At 37.9% G+C, this 22,045-nt stretch overlaps 1 protein-coding gene across 4 annotated transcripts in view; it reads right to left on the bottom strand.

The window, feature by feature from the left end:
* Positions 1–6,310: 6,310 nt before the first annotated feature.
* LOC124155894 (GTP-binding protein 2) overlaps positions 6,311–22,045 on the bottom strand; it is a 40,183-nt gene continuing 24,448 nt past the window's right edge. For all 4 annotated transcript variants that reach the window (XM_046530069.1, XM_046530067.1, XM_046530068.1 and 1 more), the window contains exons 7-9: positions 20,524–20,635; positions 16,110–16,297; positions 6,311–10,750 (exon numbers count right to left, since the gene is read on the bottom strand). In XM_046530069.1, coding sequence (XP_046386025.1) covers positions 10,493–10,750; positions 16,110–16,297; positions 20,524–20,635 — 558 coding nt within the window. In that variant the 3' untranslated portion in view covers positions 6,311–10,492. The remainder of the gene's footprint in view (positions 10,751–16,109; positions 16,298–20,523; positions 20,636–22,045) is intronic.

Genomic DNA, 22,045 nt, shown 5'->3' with positions numbered 1-22,045 from the left:
CAATCGCTGTCAAAAACGGATCTCCTTCTCCTGGTGCAATTGCTGGTACCACTCTCCTATCTTTTTATTTATTTTACCAAAACCAACATGAACCAGCGTAGGCTTCTTATCAGCATCTGAGAAAATACCAAAGAACACACATAAAGCATCTACTGATACAAAAGACGCAATCAATGGGAGATCAATTGTAAAAGGAGGGAATGAATAAATGACAAGATTAAAAACTATACCAAGAATAGCTTTGTAATAATAATAATATTTATCATGATGAATATTAGCACGCAAGAGGATTCCCACATGCACACCACACGGTCACAACAATGTTACATACGCCAGAAAATTACACTCTCTCATTCATATAAAGGCTAAACTTGCCAAACACTCATGAAGGCAATCTACCCTGAAGCTAGAACTTGCAAAAACATTGTCAATATATTCTAATTTGTTCTCAGAAGGTTCAGTGAACACACTCTTGAAGTAGGAATTCAATAAATTGGCTTTCACGAAACTGTTTGCTAATACTTATCCATCATCGTATTTTAGCGATCAAACGGAAGATATTTTACATTGCTCGTACTTCCCTGACACCAGACCAAAATGCTTTTGAGTTATCCCGTTACTCCTCTACCAGTGTTTTCATTTTAAAATTCGTCAATGCATTCCTGAAGGCGTACTTAAGTTTTAAACAACTTATATTTTTTAATTAGTAACACGAGATAATTACTGGATAAATCAGTATTGACATCTTCCATTTTAGCAGGGCATTCTCTGTCGCTTTAATGATTTTTTCACTCCCGCGTCAGCCCATCTCGTTAGACAATATTTTTAGTATTTTACTAAAAAGGCTGGCTAACTAAAAACTTTTGAGCTGTGAACTTTTCCCGTGACATGCGTTACAAATTTCCTATTTCACTATTAATGGAAACCTATATGATCATTATGTTAAAGCTTATTTCCAATGGTTCCAAACATAACTACGACAACGTATGTAAACAAAAACACTCACTCTTAAAATGTGTTTATATTCACCATGAAAGAATGCCAATTCTGCCTAATTTCAAGGAGAATTTAATTTAAAGTAACTAAAATTATACATTTTAAAAGAAGATGATAAATTCTTACCTAATAAGAAAATCCCCAAGGACGATCAACAGTTCCACAACGTTGGCCGCCATAGCCTCACCAAACTTCCCAAGCACCCTGGTAAACAATCGCGTATCGCGTAGCGGAGGATTGTTGCACAAACTCGCATTTGCAGCGTTCCAGCAGCGTGCTGCAGGCATGCTTTGCGCATGCGCTGCAATTGCATGTTTCGCCAGCGTGCTGCGAAAGAGCGCTGCACAAGCGCTGTTATCGCGCTTCATTGAAACGGAAACGAACTTGCAGCTGTGAAACCCCTGTGCAGCGCTGCTGCAGCTATTTGTGTTTACAGGGACCCTATTGCAAACAGGTGTAGAAAAAGTTGCTCGAAAATGAGTCGAACAGAGACTCTTCAATCGATTGTCTGGCACTTTAGCTATTTGCCAACTTACGGTTAAATAAACAATTTTCTCGTTCAAGAATTAATTAGAGCTGCAATTGGTTAAATGGATTTTTTGAGCTTTGAATGAAATAACCCCTCACATGAGGTGACTCGTGGATAGCATCCGTTAGATTGCAAGTATTACTAAGTTTGATATAATTCCGAGACCGTTGGAACAACTGTGTTTTAGATATTTCAAAATTTCGCGCGTGTGTGCGGAAAACGAAATCAGACGAAATTTATCCTCGTAAAATACCCTACTTGACTTCCAGCTTGTAACAGAATCTTCGCTTCTTTCCCTGAACCGGCCGCGTTTTTTCTTTTAAAACTTCGTGCGTCCATGAGGAAAACGTCATGTATTAGGGGTTATCCTCGCAAATGCCCTATTTGACTTTTAACCTGCAACCTATACCTTATAGACCTACCCAAATCGGCTTCAAGGGGCGTTAACCGTGGAGGTGGGATACACCACGGAAGGAGAAGGGGTGTTTTCACTGAGTGAATTACGAAACTGAGTCAACTAGCCCCGTCTACAAGGATACCTCCTTACGCTCCATGCTTGCCTAATAGCAAATTGAGAATCTTCGCTTATTTCGCTGAAACAGCCGTGTTTTCTCTTCAATGCTTCGTGCGACCACTCGGAAAACATAATGCAATGGGAGGTATCTTCGTAGAATGATGCCCTACTTGACTTAGAATTATTAATCCCAGCCTCACAGACCAACTCGATTCGCCTTCTGTGACCATTAGTCGTGGAAGTGGGATGAACCACGGAAGAAAGAGAAGGGGTGTTTTCACTGAGAAAATTACGAAACTGAGTCAACTAGTCCCTTCTACAAGGATACCTCCTTACGCCCCATGCTTGCCTAATAGCAAATTGAGAATCTTCGCTTATTTCGCTGAAACAGCCGTGTTTTCTCTCTTCAATGCTTCGTGCGACCACTCGGAAAACATAATGTATTGGGAGGTATCTTCGTAGAATGATGCCCTACTTGACTTAGAATTATTAATCCCAGCCTCACATTCCAACTCGATTCGCCTTCTGTGACCATTAGTCGTGGAGGTGGGATGAACCACGGAAGAAAGAGAAGGGGTGTTTTCACTGAGAAAATTACGAAACTGAGTCAACTAGCCCCTTCTACAAGGATACCTCCTTACGCCCCATGCTTGCCTAATAGCAAATTGAGAATCTTCGCTTATTTCGCTGAAACTATCGTGTTTTTTTCCTTCATAACTTCGTGCGTTCACGCGTAAAACATGATGTACTAGGAGGTAACTCCGTAGAATGCCCCACTTGACTTAGAATTAGTAATCCCTGCCTCAGACCTACTCAATTCGCCTGCTTCCGTCAGTCTTTGTTAGTCGGGGGAGTGGAGCGAGTGTGTGGTGAGGTGGTAGTGGGGTGACTGCACTTCCGTAATGACAATGAGCTTGCGAGCTCCTCCTACATGCAGGGGTGGTCTGAGGAGATTGGGGACCCTCTGCTGGGGCTAATCAGGGCCGGCCCTAGCAGGTGCGGGGCTAGGGGCCAGCCTTCAGTGCGGGGCCCTTCACTTAAAATATTAAACTCTATACCCCATCTACAAACTCGAGCATTTTGAATCCCTACCACTCTCTGGCTAAGTATGTGTTCCCCTCCCAAATTCAGACTTCGTAATTACGCCGTTATGATACCATCACGCAGTTGAGTTCAAAATAGTATAATACAAATAAAATTTATAATTATATTTATTCATAAAATTATAACGTAAAATAAACATAAAAAGCGCGCTTTTTCAATAGGTACGTATTTTTATAAGTTGGATTATGAAAGTTAATTAGTTGTAAGCCTAAAGCAATTACTGTAAAATGAAAAAAGATAATATTATTTTTTTTCTAGCACGGACTTAACAATACAGTAATAGTTGAAATTGCGTTTTCAAAACTATCGTGTATTTTAATTTTTGTTTCACGGACGCGGGGCCCCCCAAAGCGCGGGGCCCGGGGCGGTCGCCCCGCCCTAAGGCCGGCCCTGGGGCTAATGATGGGGCCCTTCATACCGTAAAGAAGGGGCACCTTTTTTAATGCAAGGGCCAAAAATCGATTTCACAGCTTTCGGAGGACCACAATGCTCAACGTCAATAAGATATTTAAAAAAAAAAAAACAAATTTTCTATTTATTGGTTAAAAAGTTCAATCAATCAATGCGATTTTTGACATTGTGTATTTTTGACAAGTGAGTCGATATTTGGTTCGCGATACAATACTTCCTTTAACCCCTAGGGGCCGCAGGGGGGCAGTAGGTTGAACACCCTTGTCGTGGGGGATTCAGGGGGGGGTCCTCCCCTGAACATTTTTGGGAAATTGCATGCTCGGAAACGGATTTTGACGCTATACTGGCTCAGAAGGGGCCAATAGGTTCAAAGGCTCAAAATTGTTGTGAGGATATTTATATACTAGTGCTGAAAAAATTTTCTACAAACCACCAGGAAGAAGATTTTATTTATGGAATTTTTATGGAAACCGGAAGTGAATCTTATTTATAAATAATCATTCCTTTATGAATTTCGTAATAATTTTCCTGAAAGCTAAATTACGACATTCAATATTTCCATAGCAATGGACTATGTTGATAACAAAAATACATTTGAAAATGAAAAGAGGACTTCATTGACTTCCACTGATTTATTTCGTCCGTACGACATGTTTGTAACCATAGAGGTCATTATCAAGTACAACCTTTGTTTTCAAAACCAACTCTTCCTCATCAAAAAAATTATATTCATAACTCATATTTCCTACATATGGCCATTTCTTCTATGAGATTGCTAACATAACTGTGAAGCATTCACTGAATCAATTTCCTTCAATGCCAGAACCAATCCACATGGAAGAAGTACTAATTTCTCCTCAGCAATTGTCTCTTAAGGCCTGTTTACACGACACATTAACACGTACGAGTTAATGTCTGTTTGCATAAATGATTTTTGTGGACCGGAATGGAACATGTAGGAATGCATGAACCAAATTAGAACAGGTTCTATTTTCTGTGCATGCATTCGCACAAATTGGGTGGTTACACTGTGCATTTTGGTGTTCATTCTCGCATTCATACATGTTAATGTACCGTGTATACAGGCCTTAAGGCTCACTTTTAATAAATTTATCAGATGAAAATTTAAATTAAGTCGAATTATATTTGGATGTAGACCATTTCACAAATAGGGTAGTTTCCTTCATTAAAGAAAACAAAGGGCATTGATTGTGATTCTTTACCCACCATTAGTGTATTCATAATATACAAATTATTTGGTTTTACAAATCCCAGTTTAGACGAATGGTCAATTTTAACCGCATTTGAAAAAGGCCAGATTGGCGCCCATGTGATGCCACTCCACGTGACGTCACAGGGACCCAGATGCTATACGAGTAGTCTGGAGTTTTACTATGTCTGAGATTACCAATGGATGTATGTGGCACAGAGCTCTGGGAAAAATCTCTTAATAATCACCTATTAAAACTGCCTATGGTCGGAAAGTTTCCTTCGTTTGATAAGGTATTAATAATCCTTATTTAAGCCAAGCGCTACCTGCTAGCAGCCTGCATCGCAGCGAAGCACACACCCTCACCCCAAGGTCACCTCACACAGTGACAGCGGGAACCAGAATGACGTCACATGGGGTTTTCCCAGCATTCATACTTAGCCGTCACGTACTCGCGTGCTTCAAAATTTCCACTTTTCATTTAACACTTTGCGTACGGATGGCGAGAATTCTCGCCATTTTTTTCCCGAACGTTCCGGACGGATGACGAAGATTCTCGTCATTTAGGAGCGTCAACTTGAACGATTTTAAAGAATACAATACGTATTCGTTACTAGGTTTTCAGTTGTTGTTTGTTATTCATAATGAATTGATACATCATAACGTTTGATTGGGTAAAGTTATATTCTAAACATTAGCTTTTTAACCATGTTTAAACCAAAGGCATTACGCCCTAATAGGCACATATTTCCAGAATCGGCGTTCCTAGGAATTTAAATACCCCGGTACCCAACGTGTTAATTGTGAAAAATAGATATCGTCATTTAAAAATCGAAAAGCGTGAAATGCGTTCTCCAGGAGTGATAATCTTTCAATTTTGGCAATTAAAAAATAATAGGAAACCACCCCATTGAAGATTTGCTGGTGTCATAGGGGTGTATTCTTTGCAACATAAAGCATCTCTTAATCTCCTATGTCCATGGCACAAATTGGTCCCTGACATCATAAATTTGAATCCCTAAACATAGATCGAATACTAAATATGACTTCAAGTGCCAATAAAATATTGTGGGGTTCAGGACCTTAAATTTATTTTGAAAGAGAGGTAGCAGTTATGCCAGCAAGTAGACTCAACACTAGCAGTATGTTGTGGACAAGTTGTCAGCATTGATTGCATTACAGTGCAAAGGTTATATGTTACAGACAAGGGGTAAATTCAATCAGCGAGGATGAAAGTTGGGGAGAGAAGGATGGGTAGGTAAGATAAACTTACTAAGTAAGATAAATATACCAAGAATACTTGTTCTCATCAATCTGAAAAAGATGGGTGAAATTATGAGGCATTAAAACCATTGTAAAATTATAATGAAAATATAAAGAGCTAAGTATCATGTTAACTTTATTTTTACAAGTTTTAAAAATTTTACATTATGAGATCTTTAAGCATCAATAAAATAAATCTTTGAAATCTATCTTCTAGTTACATAAATATATCTATAACCTCATAGAGGTATTTTGTTAAATAACAGCCATTTTTACAGTTGAATACATAAGATTCCAAGGTAAATTCAATCCCTTTCATAGGAAATAGTTAATATGAACACCTAAAACAAAAACATTCATATTTAAATGTGCATTTCACTCTTTAAAAAGATCACCTACGTGAAACAGGGTGCTACTTCATTCATACAATATTTGTACAGTTCAAATACTTCATTTGCCGAACAAACCAGTTATTTTTCATTCAATATGAAATGTGGGAGTACAAAAATACTCTTCTGCATTACCTTCCCATCAGTAGCAAAAACTAAAATTAAATTAAATGAGCCATCCGAAACATGATATAAACAAAATGAAAGTCAAGGAGACCAACAGTATTTCAAAGAGGAAAGATTAGTGATATAAAAAGTGAGTCAGTATGGTGGATGGTATTAACATAAAGCAGGAACTCGTTAACATATTAAAGCAATCCAGGAAAGATTACTGATTGAGACCCATTTGAAAATGGAGTTGTTAATTTACCACGGAAGATATTCCTGGCATAAAGCAAGCAATGTGATTATGTAATATATGATAATGCAATAATTTTAAAAGTTAAGTTGAAGCTGCTCCAAAAAAAAAAACAAACATGGGACTTTCGTTTTGAATTAGAAGTGTAACCAATAAAATTTTGTACTTTGGGCAACCAAATGGACAGATGTGGGTGAAATTCATTTCATGGACCATATAGTATGTTCATTAGATGGCTGGGTAGAATGCAAGACCGTAGTTTTTAATTTAGCATGCATACTTAGAAAATTTCAAATATGCAACCACAGCACTTGAAGGCATACAAATTATGTTTTGTACTCAGATTAACTCAGAACATACAACAAAACTCAAGCAAATCACTTCATCATTGAAGTGAGAGTGCGGTTAGGTCTGAATTTGCCTTTTGTTGCTGGAAAGTCATTTTATGAAGACAATGATAACCAGGGGGACGGATATTGAGTTCTTATTCAAGACTTTAGGGCAAAGCAGACATCCACTAATTTGTCAAAATATCTACAATGGCTACCAAGTCTTGGTTATGGATTGCGCCAAAAATAATTAAAAGAGGGGGTGATAAAAAAAATTTAGATTCTATTAAAAAAAACAAATCAATAAAATGAAATTTCCATAAAATGATTAACTTAACTCAAACACACACGGAGAATTTTAAAAATTGTTTTAAGATTAAAACACAACTTGTAAGGCAAAATAGCCTAATCATGATGCAATTTAATTCACTTAAAAACATCAATTACTCAATTCTTTTCCCCCTGAGGTTTAATAAAAATTATAAAATAACCCCTTAGAAACCATTCCACAGAGAAAGAGAAGGATAACGACAAATTTCAACTCAATGCATACAACAGGAGTCCCCCAGTAAAGAAGGAATACATGGTCAGCATAGCTATATCCTTTTGCCACCCTTGAATACAGAAGTTACAAAAACTTCGGTCTCTCAGATAAAATAATGATAAAACTAGTACCTCTAGTAATTTTTTTGTACACCCACAGATTTTCATAGGAGTTAAATTGTTTGATATCCTTTTTATTTCTTTAAGAATTTGGCCGGCTAAATTTATCCATCACACTCAATCTTTGTCAAAGGAAATTTTAACCTAGAACCAACTGTTCATCGCAGAAACTTTGCATTAGGCATCAAGATAAATTAAAGATTAGCCGAAACTGTTCACGTCTCCTTCTAAGATAAGATCCGACTAAAATTACAAAACTAATGATAGTTTCAGGGTAAAATAATTGGCAGTGTAAGGTCTAGTCAAAGCTAATACGTGAACCATTCTATTGGCATGGGTTGAATGCAATACCATATTCATTCAAGCTTATTTTACAATGAATAGGCCATCTAAAACCAATCAAAAGGGGTAAGAAATTTGCCTAAGATAACAAAACTGAGGCTAAATACCAGGACTTGATGACAAATTTTTCATCGACAGAAAGAGTCATTGTTGATTACTGTGCTTAATATCCAATTAAAATGAATGAAGATTGTGGAAACATAAATTTGGCAGCTCATAAATGCACCATGATACTATTATCCACTCATGTACTATATTTTATTTCTTTTAAGCAGCTTGCCCCATTGAAAGATGTCACGTAAAGTGAAGAAGTTCTGACAAGTGAATAAATCTGCAATTACATGGATAATTGCATACACTGGCAAATGAGTGTGAAACAAATTTTGTGGAAAATTGTCATAATGCTTCATATGACTTACTACTCAAGTCAGTTAATGTAAAGCACTGAACAGCAAGATGATAGGGATTTTATTTACAGTACAAATATGTGTATCCTAAAAACGCAGATGTCTGCTATTGCAATTTAAAATAAGCTAAAGAGAATGAAAGACTGAGGATTCTTAATGAAGATAATAAAAATAATTTTAAATGTATGCATAAATTATGAAGGATAGTCATATAATACTTGTCTTTATCTGATTTATAGTGCCAACTCCACGAAAAATATATTTAAAAAACACAATACCTAATTTGAAATGATTTGAATATGGTAAGGCAAATTCTATATAATTAGAGATTCATTTTTAAAACTGAAACACAGTTGCATTAATTCTCATTCTCAAGTAATCATCTCATTTCTTAACAATCTGATAAATTAAAATTCTATGACCTTAAGCAATGAATAATCCTGAAAGATTGCATTCAAGCTTCAGAGACTGGATAAAAGTTAACAGACCAAAAAAAATGTAAATGTCTAAATTCCCATTCATTCAAACCTACTAATCATATGTCTGATCAATAAATCCACTTTTCTCAGGGATCGGCCAAATTCGTCTAGCCAGAGCCCAAATTTCAAACAGTGATAATTTAACGATTGTAAAACAATCCTCACAAGCATGTATTATCTCACACATGCTTAGGATTGATACCATTACAATTAAAATATTAAATGGGTGATATTAAAAAAAAAACAGCCCTCAGGACAAAGCCGCACAAAAATGAATCCTCATTGATGAATTGGCATCCCTATAACTGTGAACAAGTTAGGGGACTTGATTTCAGCCAAATCACGCAAAACAAGTTTCTCTGAGCATATACACAATTTTAGGATTCCTCAAATAGCACAATGTCCTTTCAAGCCTTTCATACAGAAGCAAAAGCTTTTTTCTAATGTAGAAAAATGTCGCATTTGCTTGATTTAGCCCAAAGTTCAGCTTTTCAATGAGCAAAAAGTCTAATCCAGAGAGAGAGAGATAGAGAAAGTTCCACACGCATTTGAGGGTTACTCAAGTGCATTCCATTCTGGATAGAGACTGACAATTATAGTTTCTTTCAGGCTTAAAAAGAGGCCATAATATAAATAGTGCATTCACTCCTCCTCAAATAAACCTTCACATAACAAACACTTCAAGCCATTAATAAAAGGCAAATACCAGTATTTGTCAATAAGAATGTCAAGTACTACAAGACATTGCTACAAATGACAATTAATACAAAAATTCAGGCATGATACAGATGCTGGGTATAGATATGAAGTCAAGAGCAAAATATGGTTGCAGCAGCAGTGCTGACGTATTTGTTGGTGTTACAAAGTTTGTACACAACTAACTAATACTCCTTCAAGTATCATGTCACAGGCAGAACATCTTAAAACTAACTCAAGGAGGGAAACAGAAAGAAGAAAACTATATAACCTTTCCTAACTCTGAAAAAGGTTTGATTAGTATTGGTGAAGAGTGAAAGCAAGAAAATTTTCATCACATATGACCGATATTAAAAGAGCGTGCTCGTCATATTTTCTTGCCTTGCATTAAGGAGGGAATAACAGCAAACTTGGATGATATTCCTGAGTCACACATGTCAGTAGGGTAACAGTGCGGCATTGGGCGATTTCTTGCAAACATATGAATCCATAAAACAAGAGTGTGCGCTCGTGCAGTCAAATATACAAATGTAGCTGCACCAGCACTAAACCACATGTAACAGGTTCGTCAAAGACTTGAGAAAGGTTATCATTCCCAATCAGCAAAGCAAGTCAACAGTGCAATTGCCAAATATATACTTGGCTGATGTCATCCTTTCAGAGCCAAACATTAACAAATCACGTAACGTATATGGCACGATGCTGAGACATTATAGAAGCACTCGGGAGGACGCTACTTGGCATACTGGTTCTCAGCCAGCAAGTGAGAGAAGAAAAAGGATAACAACCAAATTAAATTGGTTCAATTCAAGGGGAAAACCTGTGTAACCTTCCCTATCCCCCGTGTGCGCCCCTCTCGAAAGAGAAGACGCATGCCGACACAAACTCGTTCCGGATGACACAGGAACCTGAAAAGCACAGAAGCTCGATCGTCTGTGTGGATACCCCCAGCAGCCATGATACCTTCCATAACAGCTGTTTGTCGCACGCTGCCAACATGCACAGTTGCCTGGAATCCAGGATGGATAGCCGTTGCGTGGAACAGCACACACACTGTGGCCTAAAAGGATAAAGGATGCAGTTACGTAAGACAAGGAGAGCACCTAAAGATGTCCTGTCACCAGGATTTCAAACATATTAAAAAGAAAATAAATACTAGATAGATGAAGTACAAGATTGAATTTCCCAAGAAAACAATACTTTCATAAACTTGTAGGGTGTTTTACAGGATGTTTCAGAAGGAATAATCTGTATTTCACACTCTACATTCAATGATAAAGACGAAATACGAAATGGTATATATTACTAAAGACTAACAAAATCTTAAATTTTTAGTTACACTACTATATATGCCATGCGTCCACTGGTAGCAACATGAACAACAATTAGACAAAAGCTAAACTCATAGTAACCTTTTCATAATAAATATGGGTTTCGAGAAGCTATGGCAGTTTAGATTGTACTGAATTAAAGGGGAGTAGTAACAGCGATGTCCTGAAACTATAGGCCAATCTATTTGAACACAGCAGTTTTCCTTGCCAACATTTATGCATCATAATTATTACTGTTGAAAATTCAAGTAATTTTTTTATACACCCTGAATATGTAAGTCATTCTGCATGCACTAGAATACATCCAGAATGCAAACATATCTTCTTTACCAAAGTTATATATATATATATATATACACACGTTTGAAATAAACTCACACGAGCATTATATATAATGTAAAGGAACTTCTTCTTGCCCTGGGGTGGGCACACAAAAAAACTTAGAAATTGACAGAAAAACGAAAAATAAAATAAAAGTGAGGAACTTACGGGGAAAGGTTGTTTTTACAAATTTTCGATGGGACGCAGCCCATCTTTCTCAAGTGAGAAGAGGAGGGAAAGTGAGGAAAGGGCATAAGGAAGGGTGCAGGGCAGAGGGCTAAGATGGAGGGAGGAAAAACGGTGGACGGGGATTGGTTGTTCTTTCTAATGGGCGCGGTTGATTCCTGGACCAGAAAACGCACGGAAAGCCCATATGCATGCCTGTTCCAAGTCCTTCAGTTCTAGTCCTTCAGTTCGCGATGCCCTTCACTCGTTTTTAAAAGACCACCAAATCTGGCCAGCATCTTAAAAACAACCAAACCACTGCCCAAACAAAGTACCTATATTAAACCACAGCCCTCGCCCTGCAACCGTGCAAGATGCAAAACTTGTCACATCCTCATCACCGAACCCCTTCCCGATCAATTCCTTGCCTTCCCTCTCCCCTCTGTGTCGGAAATTTCTTGCACAACAAAAAACATTGTATATATACTGTTGTGCCAGAAATGCCCCGCTTTTTATATCGGCTTATCCACCACTCCCCTTTGCATCCGAATGAACGGGCATCGCTCTTCATGCAATAGCGTTTCTTCTGTTTCTGCTTCCCTTCCAGTCGCCGTTCATGCTTCCTCCCACAAAGCTCTGTTTGACCAATGCTATAAAGTGGGAATATTAGCCTCCCTCCCCCCGTCTACCACCCCCCTAGAACTGAAGGACTTGGAACAGGCATGCATATGGGCTTTCCGTGCGTTTTCTGGTCCAGGAATCAACCGCGCCCATTAGAAAGAACAACCAATCCCCGTCCACCGTTTTTCCTCCCTCCATCTTAGCCCTCTGCCCTGCACCCTTCCTTATGCCCTTTCCTCACTTTCCCTCCTCTTCTCACTTGAGAAAGATGGGCTGCGTCCCATCGAAAATTTGTAAAAACAACCTTTCCCCGTAAGTTCCTCACTTTTATTTTATTTTTCGTTTTTCTGTCAATTTCTAAGTTTTTTTGTGTGCCCACCCCAGGGCAAGAAGAAGTTCCTTTACATTATATATATATAAGGGAAAGGAACGTGGAATAGAAAAAGGACAAGGACAACGGTGCTGTGGTAGATGGAAAAGGCCAGAAATCAGAGGGTAAAAATGCGGCCTGACTGGGACTCGAACCCAGAACCTCCTGGTTGCCGGCCAGGTGCTCATATATATATAAACCAAAAGAGGAAATTTATCACAATAAGTTGTTTGAATGAGTGTTTGAATGTTTGATGTGACCAGGATTCAAACCTGAATCTCCCAATTTCTGCAAATACATGCAACCAGTAACATTAAAAAGCCAGTATTAGTGAAAAACGAATTTAAGATGGGATCAAAACTAAACAAGCTATTTATGTCACCATTTCATATTGTAGTATACCCGATAAAGATGTACGTATTCATTAAGCCATTTTTGAAGGAATAAATGCAATGAAAATAGCCAAAGATTGAATATTCAACACAAAAGGTACCACTATCATTGATATCCAAAGAAATTATTTTGTGGGTATGGGAGCTTCAGAAAATTTGGGAGAGTAGACTTTTCAATGTGCTGCTTTCAATGCAGATTTTACAGAAGTCGAGAACAAATAGAGTACCAATTGTCACTACTTTTCCTGGGGCTTGAGAATACACCAATTCGCACACTTATGGATGCAGTACAGGACACTGGAGAAAAAAAACTGGAATATGATACTCAGATGGTAGATTAAAATGCCAACATTAAATTAGCCTTTCGAGCTCTTTAAATACAAAGGAATTAAGTTACTGCACACAATTGCTCAATTAAGTAACATCCCTTAGTTAAAGATATTAAATAAACCCCCTCATGGCAAACATTAAAATCTGATTGTGGTTAAAAAAAATACATCATGAGAAAGAATTATTTGCAAAATAAAATCTTAAACGGACAATTTTCCACAATTATGTACTCTAATATTATGTACTTCCTCATGACGGGATTCAATACATTCTGTACAATCTTGAGGTGAGATAATTCCAAAAGTAATGAGTTAAAATTACAGTATTTGCAGAAAATTACCAGTGTCTTAGAATTAAATAAAATGACAGAAATGCACCAGATTAAAACATTCAATGTGGGCCTGATTTTCATGAACGTTGTCAGAATCGGCCAATTAAATAAGAAAGAAAAATAGAGTTTTTTTGTGCCATAACTTCCGTTCAAATACAGCGGAAGCCCCTTATAACGAGTACGGGATATAGCGACAAGCTCGAATTAGCGACAGCTACCCAAGGAACCATTTTAAACCCTTTAAATGTAAATGATTTAAATGTAAAATAAATTCGTATTAGCGATAATGGCTCGATTCCTCTCTTGCGCCATTCGTAATTATGACAGGTTGACTTTTTGACCACGTGCCACATCTCTGGAATTCAATGCTTTTAAAACGGCATTTTTTCCGCCAACGTCGACATGTTCCGTATTCTCCTATTCTTCTTTCCTTAAATTTTTCGAGAACACATTTCATTGCTCTTTTGTCATCTCCCTCCCGCGCCTCCACAGTGAGGTTAAAAATTATTCCACCCGTCTGCTAGCACCATGGCTGGTAAGCGCAAGTCCTTGGATTTAAAAACCAAAATGAGAATTATTGCAGATTGTGAAAGTGGAGAGTGTTCAAAGAGTGAAATAGCGAGGCGATTTGGAAATAATACATCGACATTGTTCACTATTTTAATGAAGAAAGAACAAATTCGTTCGAGAGTGCTTAAAGAAGGGCGTCCAAGCACTCAAAAACACCTGCGGCCCGGAGAGCATCCGCAGCTAGAAAGTGCTCTTTTCTCGTGGTTTTGCCAGCAAAGAGCCGCAGGGATTCCTATCACCGGCCCAATGATGAAGGCTAAAGCTGAGTATTTGTGTGAGAGGCTTGGTGAAGACAATTTTAAGTGCTCGGATGGATGGTTTGCACGATTTAAAAATAGGAAGGGGATATCCCTTCACAAACTATCCGGTGAATCATCAAGTGTTGACGTTAATGCTGTGGAAAGCTGGGCTCCGGTCCTTAAAGACTATTTGGACAATTACAGCCCCTGCGATATTTACAATGCGGATGAGACGGGCATATATTTTAACCTTCTCCCGGACAAAACTCTCGCCACTCGAACGGACCCCTGCAAAGGAGGGAAGAAAAGTAAAGACCGCGTAACTGTTCTTTTATGCGCCAATAAGGATGGTTCAGATAAGTTAAAACCGTTCGTGGTGGGGAAATCCGCCAATCCCCGATGTTTTAAGGGAGTTAAAACTCTCCCTTGCACTTACGAAGAAAATAAAAATGCTTGGATGACGGCTGCTATCTTCACGCAGTGGTTACGAGCGTTTGATGCCAGGATTGGTGGAAGGAATAAAAAAGTACTATTATTCATTGACAATTGCCCAGCCCACCCACCAATAGAACTAAGAAACGTTAAAATTGTGTTATTGCCGCCTAACACTATGAGCATTCTTCGGTTCCAGTCAGCATTCCTATCAAAAAGTGTGCGCTACTGCCGCTAGAGGTCTCTACGTCCGCTGATATTGCGTCTGATTGCGTGAATCTCTACGAAACATAAATATTGCTATCAGACAGACAAAGAGTGGACTTCATTTATCATTTGTCCTTCTATTTATTTGAAACAGTTTTTCACCCTTTCCACCGAAGATAATTGATATGACTAATATGCTTTTAGATGCCGTAATGCTGTTCGGTTTCATGATTTCGATAGCATTTGAGTCGGCTGTTTTGAAACACGATATTAAACCATTCATAAGGCAGACTTGAAGCACAAGAAGATTACTTCCACCTTCATTCCGCCGTTAACCTGAAAAAGATAGAATTGCAATGCTCATGTGGAACCCTAAAATTTTATCACGCTCCTTTCGTCACCCAATTGCAGCAGCCACCCATCATTTTCATTACTACTCGGAAAGATAGAAGGTATGAATTTTTGAACAGATTCCGAAGTTTTAGCATTTAATAGTCAGATGCATAGCCATAACTGGTAGTTATGACATGTATGTTTGGAGCATCCAAGAAATAAGGATAATAACAGCTCATAATGCACAGTTCAGTACGAGTGAGTCTGAAGCTGGGACTTTTAAAATCGACTTCTTAATGCCTCGGCATATAGCATCCTGCATAATTACATATGATTTGATCATAGATTGCAAGTGAATATGATCATTAGTGAATTAAATGTTCAAAATAATGATTTAAAACGGCTATCATGCCGCAATTTTCGCCTCTCGGCAGATACAGCCGTGGTGACGCCTGATGAGTGATTTTTTTGTGACGATGTAATTGCATTCGGTAACAACGACAACTCACTATAGCGACAGATTTCTCTGTTCCCAACAGCTGTCGTTATAAGGGGCTTCCACTGTACTGCTATTTACAAATGGCGCACACCGCTTGAAAGATGGAAGCTTGCTGAATACCATACACATGATCAGAAGACTCGGAAGTGGATATTAGTCATGTACGGAGGTGGAGAAAGGGCTCCTGGCCCAACCGGCACGTCAATTGACGTGCTCCGTGCTGAATATGTTAAGTCCGAAACAAATGTACATAGAGAAATGAGCTTAAGAATGCTTACTTGAAAGAAAAGACAAGGTGACAACTGTGCTCCAGGGCCAAGGAGGAACATTCCTTTGCGTAGACCAGGCACCTCTGGGAAGAGACTCAGGGATGCACTCTGTGATGCCCTCACAGCTCGACAAGGGGCTTTGTTGCGATGGATTGATTGGACAGTGACAGGCAGAAAAGATCCTGTATCAACGGGCCCTGATGAAAGAAAAGAATATCAGTTCACTAGTAATCCCAGAAAAAAACATAACAAAAACTAAACAAGAAGTGAATTGACACAAAGCATTATGTTAACTGACTAATTCCTAATATAAAACATATTCTACAAGACCTTTTTCATAATGTCACCGTATGTATATACATATGTACCTAATATCAACTTCATTAATGGAAATTATTATGAGGCTAACTTTTTCAAGGATTTTTAAAACTAAAATAACAATTACAAATCATTTGCCACCACTATTTTTCATAACAGAGAATCCAGTATTTGCCCATGATCATACTTTTTTTTACAAAAATCAGAGGATTTCCCAGTGCATGAGAAAAGGAATTCTTTTTAGGCTTGCCAATTGGTTACAATCCAGTTTCAATGCAATTGTCATCGGATCACTGCAGCATCACCAATGTTAAGCAAATAAAAACGTAAACTGAAATATCATTAGTGAATTGGTGGCAAACAACTGAATTTCTAGACAAACATTTCCTTTTCTGATATCTTCCCTCAACATGTACATCAGTATAGGAGATTAAACAAATACAGAGGGTATGGGAAGATGACGTATAGAATAGATGGATTTATTTCCACCATATATTGCAGATTTTATAAATGAGCTGCCATTGAAGTGATCAATACTCTTTGAAGACCTTCCCCCTCATTCTCTCCGAGTCTATTTCTAGTTACAGTAATGATATGCCTAAAGTAAGAGTAAATTACTCATAAAAATGGCAATACATGGTAATGATAAGGAAGAGGCATAGAGGGTAGAACAGACTGCTGATTGAAGGCCCTCGTTGAAGTCCATGGAGATCCTACAACAAAATCTTTGAAATACGAAGTGTCACATGGAAGGAAAATAGCCCTCCAACCCTGAATGTTTAAAATTCACAAGCCTACGTTTAGCTTGGGGGAGCTCTATTACTACCAAACCAAAATAAGCTTCACATTGAATCACATAGTAAGTGAATAATGACAGGGATGACCTTCTTCTTCCATGGAAACTGAGGAAGAAAAGCAGGTTCATTTAACTACTGGGATAAAGTTCAGGTTGGTACAGAAAATAATAAGTTGATTTTCCATGCCAATAGCTGAGGAGGGTGTCCTTGACTCGTTCGGGATTAATTTTGTTCCATATCCAGGGTCTCACATAATAAAAAAAATAAGGAGCACTCATGATTACTCCATATTGGAATCAAACTCAAACAAATCAAGGACACTCCCCCAGGCCCTCATCTTAGCAGAAGTATGGATTTCTAGGATGCCTAGCCTGTGCAAGCACTTCAAGGACAGCAACATTGTGGGGGACATTGAACCATGGTCCCCAAACTAACTGATGAAAAGAGTAGGCTAACACTGAAGGACACTGGATTTCTATCCAACCTATCTTCTCAACACTTTCCTCATGATTAGGGACATGCAAAAGGTGGGGTTATTTTATAGCCAAAAGTGGTGTTATTTTTCTACAAAAGCGATGTTATTTTGCCCTAAAATCGGTGTTATTTTAATGGCAAAATAATTTATGTTGATTGAGAGCCATCCTTCCAGTGGCCCACCCATTGCCCTAAATTTAGGATATTATTGATCGGGAATAATTAAAGCAATAATATACATGGAGTATTGACTGAATTAACCTATTTTACACATTTATCCTTCGTGTATACATATATCTAGCTTACTTAAAGAGAAATTACTTTTAAATGTCTGTAATTTCAAATGAAATATTGCTATTGTGATCAAGTTGTCATCTTTTACATTTGTTCTCTTATCTGTTAACACAGTGCTATAGCAGGAAAGAAATCTTTCTCAGTCCATGTTTGCAGAAGTGATCCAAATTGCTTAAAGGCACTTAGATGCAAACGATGTCTCAGACATTTGAGCTCCTGGATTGCTCCATGAGACTCTTTGGTCCCCTCTGTATGGAGCATTTATGTTGGACATCTGTTAAGAAAGGTCTTGCAGATAATCAAACACTCTCAACACCAACCTTTTCTGATCCTTCCTAGTCGGCATTTTGCATTATCTTGGACTCTGAGGGTAGTTGGTCTCCCTCCTTTCGTGGTTTACCACCCTACCAGCAGCATTGGTTCGCTGTCAACTCATGCTTTGTTCATGTGAATTAGCTATATGGATGATTGTTGCTTGCACGTAAATTGCAGACTTCCAATTGAATTCCTCGATTTATTCTGAGAATTTTAAAATTTTGAATGAAGCTCTACCGTCAGCATTAACGAATTTAATGCATTAACAATTCCCATGTTGATTTTATACTGAAATCGAGATACAAGTTAATATTTATGGTAGAATTTCGTTTAAAAATTGTAAACTGCCAAAAGACAAAGAATTCAATTCTTCGTTTATATTTTTTGAGAAAGAACCATATATTTATTTCGCAAACTAACTGAATGGACAATTGTATGATTGCGGTCCCTTGCCAAAAAGAGGGGTAATAAGAGACGAGGGTCTAGGTTCATGCTTCCGGATTTCGGCAGTTACAGATTTTGCCAGTACATGGTGTTGGCCTGTGTTGGGTCCCGAAACTAAGACTTTGCGAACCCACGAATGTCATAAAAGGAGGAGAGCAAGGAAATGTATTTTCGGCATTAGGCCTGCGTCGGAAAATCTCAGACGAAAATTTTCGCCTTTCGTCTCCCGGGTCAAGAAACATCCTGCTGCATATTTTCGTCATTAGCAGCGAAAGGGTTATCTCTTTATAGAATGTGAGTATTTGGATAGTTTGAACCCTCCAGTAATTTTATTAAGTCAACCATCAGATTCCCATGGAATTTTGGCTACTTTGTAGACATCGTGAATGCGGTTTAGACATCCTCCGGACAAACAAGTCGCCTTATTTCCTCGAGTGTGTTTCTTTGTGGAAATCATGAATTTTCTCCAATTCATGGGCGATTTTCACCAACTCAGACGCAAATTTCATAATTTTTTCCTTCTGCTCTGCATGAAATTTTTTTTCGAGGCGTATATTTAAGCCGTAATTATTTCACGGCATTGGCCGCTCACCGACGCGACTAATTTCCGCGGCCGCCGTTCCCACCACAGCGCCTTGAAATCCAGAGAGTCGTCTTGTCGGAAAGTGGCCTGAATTTTATGGCACTGTGCCGGGAACGGCGGCCGGCGATAAGTCGTTTTGGCTTAAAGCTGCCACAATGTAGCTCCGTGTGTATTTCACGGAATAGACGGCGCACAGCCACTTTTTGCCGCTTTCAGGCTTTTGCTTTGCTCCGGCCGTCGTCAACGGCACGGCACTGTGCTTTCAAATAACCATTGGTCTCAATGCATGTCTTCAAGCGAGTCGAATCGCGCAGTTGACAGCACAGCGTTGTTGGCGGTCAGCAAGGCAAGGTTCAATCCGGTCCGGCGGTGCGCCGTTTATGGCGTGAAATACACATCGTGCTATCTTGAGGCTGCTTTCAATCGCGACGAATTTTCGCCGGCCGCCGTTCACGGCACGGTTCCATGAAATTCAGGCCACTTTCAAACGAGACATCACTCTCACTTTCAAATGAGACATCTCACCGCTCTGAGCCATGAACGGCGGCCCATGGAAATTCGTCGCGTCGAAAAGCGGCCAATGCAGGGAAAATATTACGGCTTAAATGTACGCCTCGAAAAACAATTTCGTGGGAGGAGCATGAGCAGAAGAAAAAAATGGTGAAAATCGCGTCTGAGTTAGTGAAAATCGCCCATGAATTGGAGAAAATCGCAATTAACACGAAATTCGCGTATTCGCGGGAAAACCCCGGAAATCGCGTATTTCGCGGGAAAATCCCGGAATTCGCGTTAAAATTCGCGTTATCGCATTTGCGACTTTTGCATGTCCCTACTCATGATTCATAAGATCTTAGATGATGGTCACTTCCTCCACATACCATCCAAAATAGAGAAGTTCTTGACACAAATTCCATTGTCAAACCAAATATGTGTAGGGAGTAATCATGAATACAAATTAATATGATTGTATCAACTACTAACCATAATCTTTAATAAACACAAATTTTGATAAACTATTTTTAAAAGTTATTATGCATTTTATGTAATTTCAAAAAGATCATTCTTTTTCTTACAGGATTTCAAGAGAGAAGGGTCACTAAAAATCAGGCTCATTTCAGAATGAAGGAAGTACAATGATTAAAAATCAATAATGGAATTACAGACAACTAATAATCAAGGTAAGTACAAAGAAACTCACCAATCATTAGCTTCGATCCTTCTGTGATGACACCTTTAGTTAGCAGTCCTCCCACAACAATTCCAACCTCCGGAACTCTGAAAGTTTCATCCACCTGGAATTCGCATGGCTCCTAAGAGACCAATAAATATTAAAAAAGTAAATAAAAGTGGAATAAATTGCTCACAAAGGTGACAGGAATGATAAACTCAAAAATAGATAGTCACTCATCATTAAAGTGAAGGAGACATTAAAATATCTTAGAGACCTTTACCTAGAATAATTAACAAATCGTTAATATTGCATGGACAAAAAACTACTTTTATCACTCTACTAAAAGAAGGGGAAATCTGAGGCTGATTGGCCTGATTAAACAAGACAGTTCAATGAATGAAACTATATGAATATTCAGATGGTAAAAGTACTTCTCTAATTAAATCGAAAGAGAAGATCACAAGGTTTAAGCCATGAGTCTTAGTGTATAATATAGAAATTTTTATTATTCTGACAAAAATATGTAAATTAACAGTCTAAATTGAAAAATATTTACTGGATAAACATAAATAAATACATCTAGATACGTAGAAGCTGGCAAATGGAGAGGCCCTTAGCAAAGAGGGAATAAAACTTTTTAGTTTGACAGGAAATTTAACCAAAAGCAAATATATGTACCATTTTATGACGAGCAAATTATTTCAAAACATCAATTACATTATATCAAGGTCTACAAGATTAACCAAACAGCTTAGCAAAAAAAATGTCCCATTTCATTGAGAAGGCCTACTTATCTCACTCCACATACAAATGTTTCTTATATATTACAAAAAGTAATGGATTTGCAATGGTACTGAACAACCATACAGGCTTTAACTGTAAGATTTAAAAAACTTGGTACTATTTACATGACATTTACATTCTGGCATAAATAACCCTGATGGATAAAGAAGATGATCAAATAAAAATTTATTCCAAACAAAAATTATTCCCAAAGAATGACTACGGTGTCTAGCATAAGTTATGCACACCTAATAGAATAAAAAGAATACTCATGAGTGATGATCACTAATTAAGCATAGTCGGATCATTAGATAGCTTAATTCGTCCCAAAAAAGTTTAATTCCAGCCTTTAGGATAGAAATATGTTTTTGAACAAAAATTATGATCAAAATGTAAAGAGTATTAATTGGAATTAATAATGCAGATGTACATAAAATTACTAACAAACAGCAAAGATTCTTTAAATTCATAAACAGAAATTAACTTTGTTCAAAATATTCAATCTTATTAATCACAAGCAGACTAATGTTACAACACAACTTTACCACTGAGTTCATTAATAAATAAATGTGTATTAAACCCAAGTAACCCTTTAATATGGATATCAATAATTTCCACCAAGTTATGGCTGAGGTATTTACTTATACTGATGAAGATGATGATAAGTGCTACATAAAAAACTGACCAGTATGTCTGTGAATAACTTATCCCACTGGTGATATTTGAATGAAGTTGGGTAGCCTGGATATAGAATTAAATGATTAAC

The sequence above is a fragment of the Ischnura elegans genome, chromosome 3 (genome assembly GCF_921293095.1).
Source record: "Ischnura elegans chromosome 3, ioIscEleg1.1, whole genome shotgun sequence".
Lineage (NCBI taxonomy): Eukaryota > Metazoa > Arthropoda > Insecta > Odonata > Coenagrionidae > Ischnura > Ischnura elegans.
The sequence above is the reverse complement of the archived record's forward strand: the minus strand, read 5'-3'. Positions and strand labels throughout refer to the sequence as shown.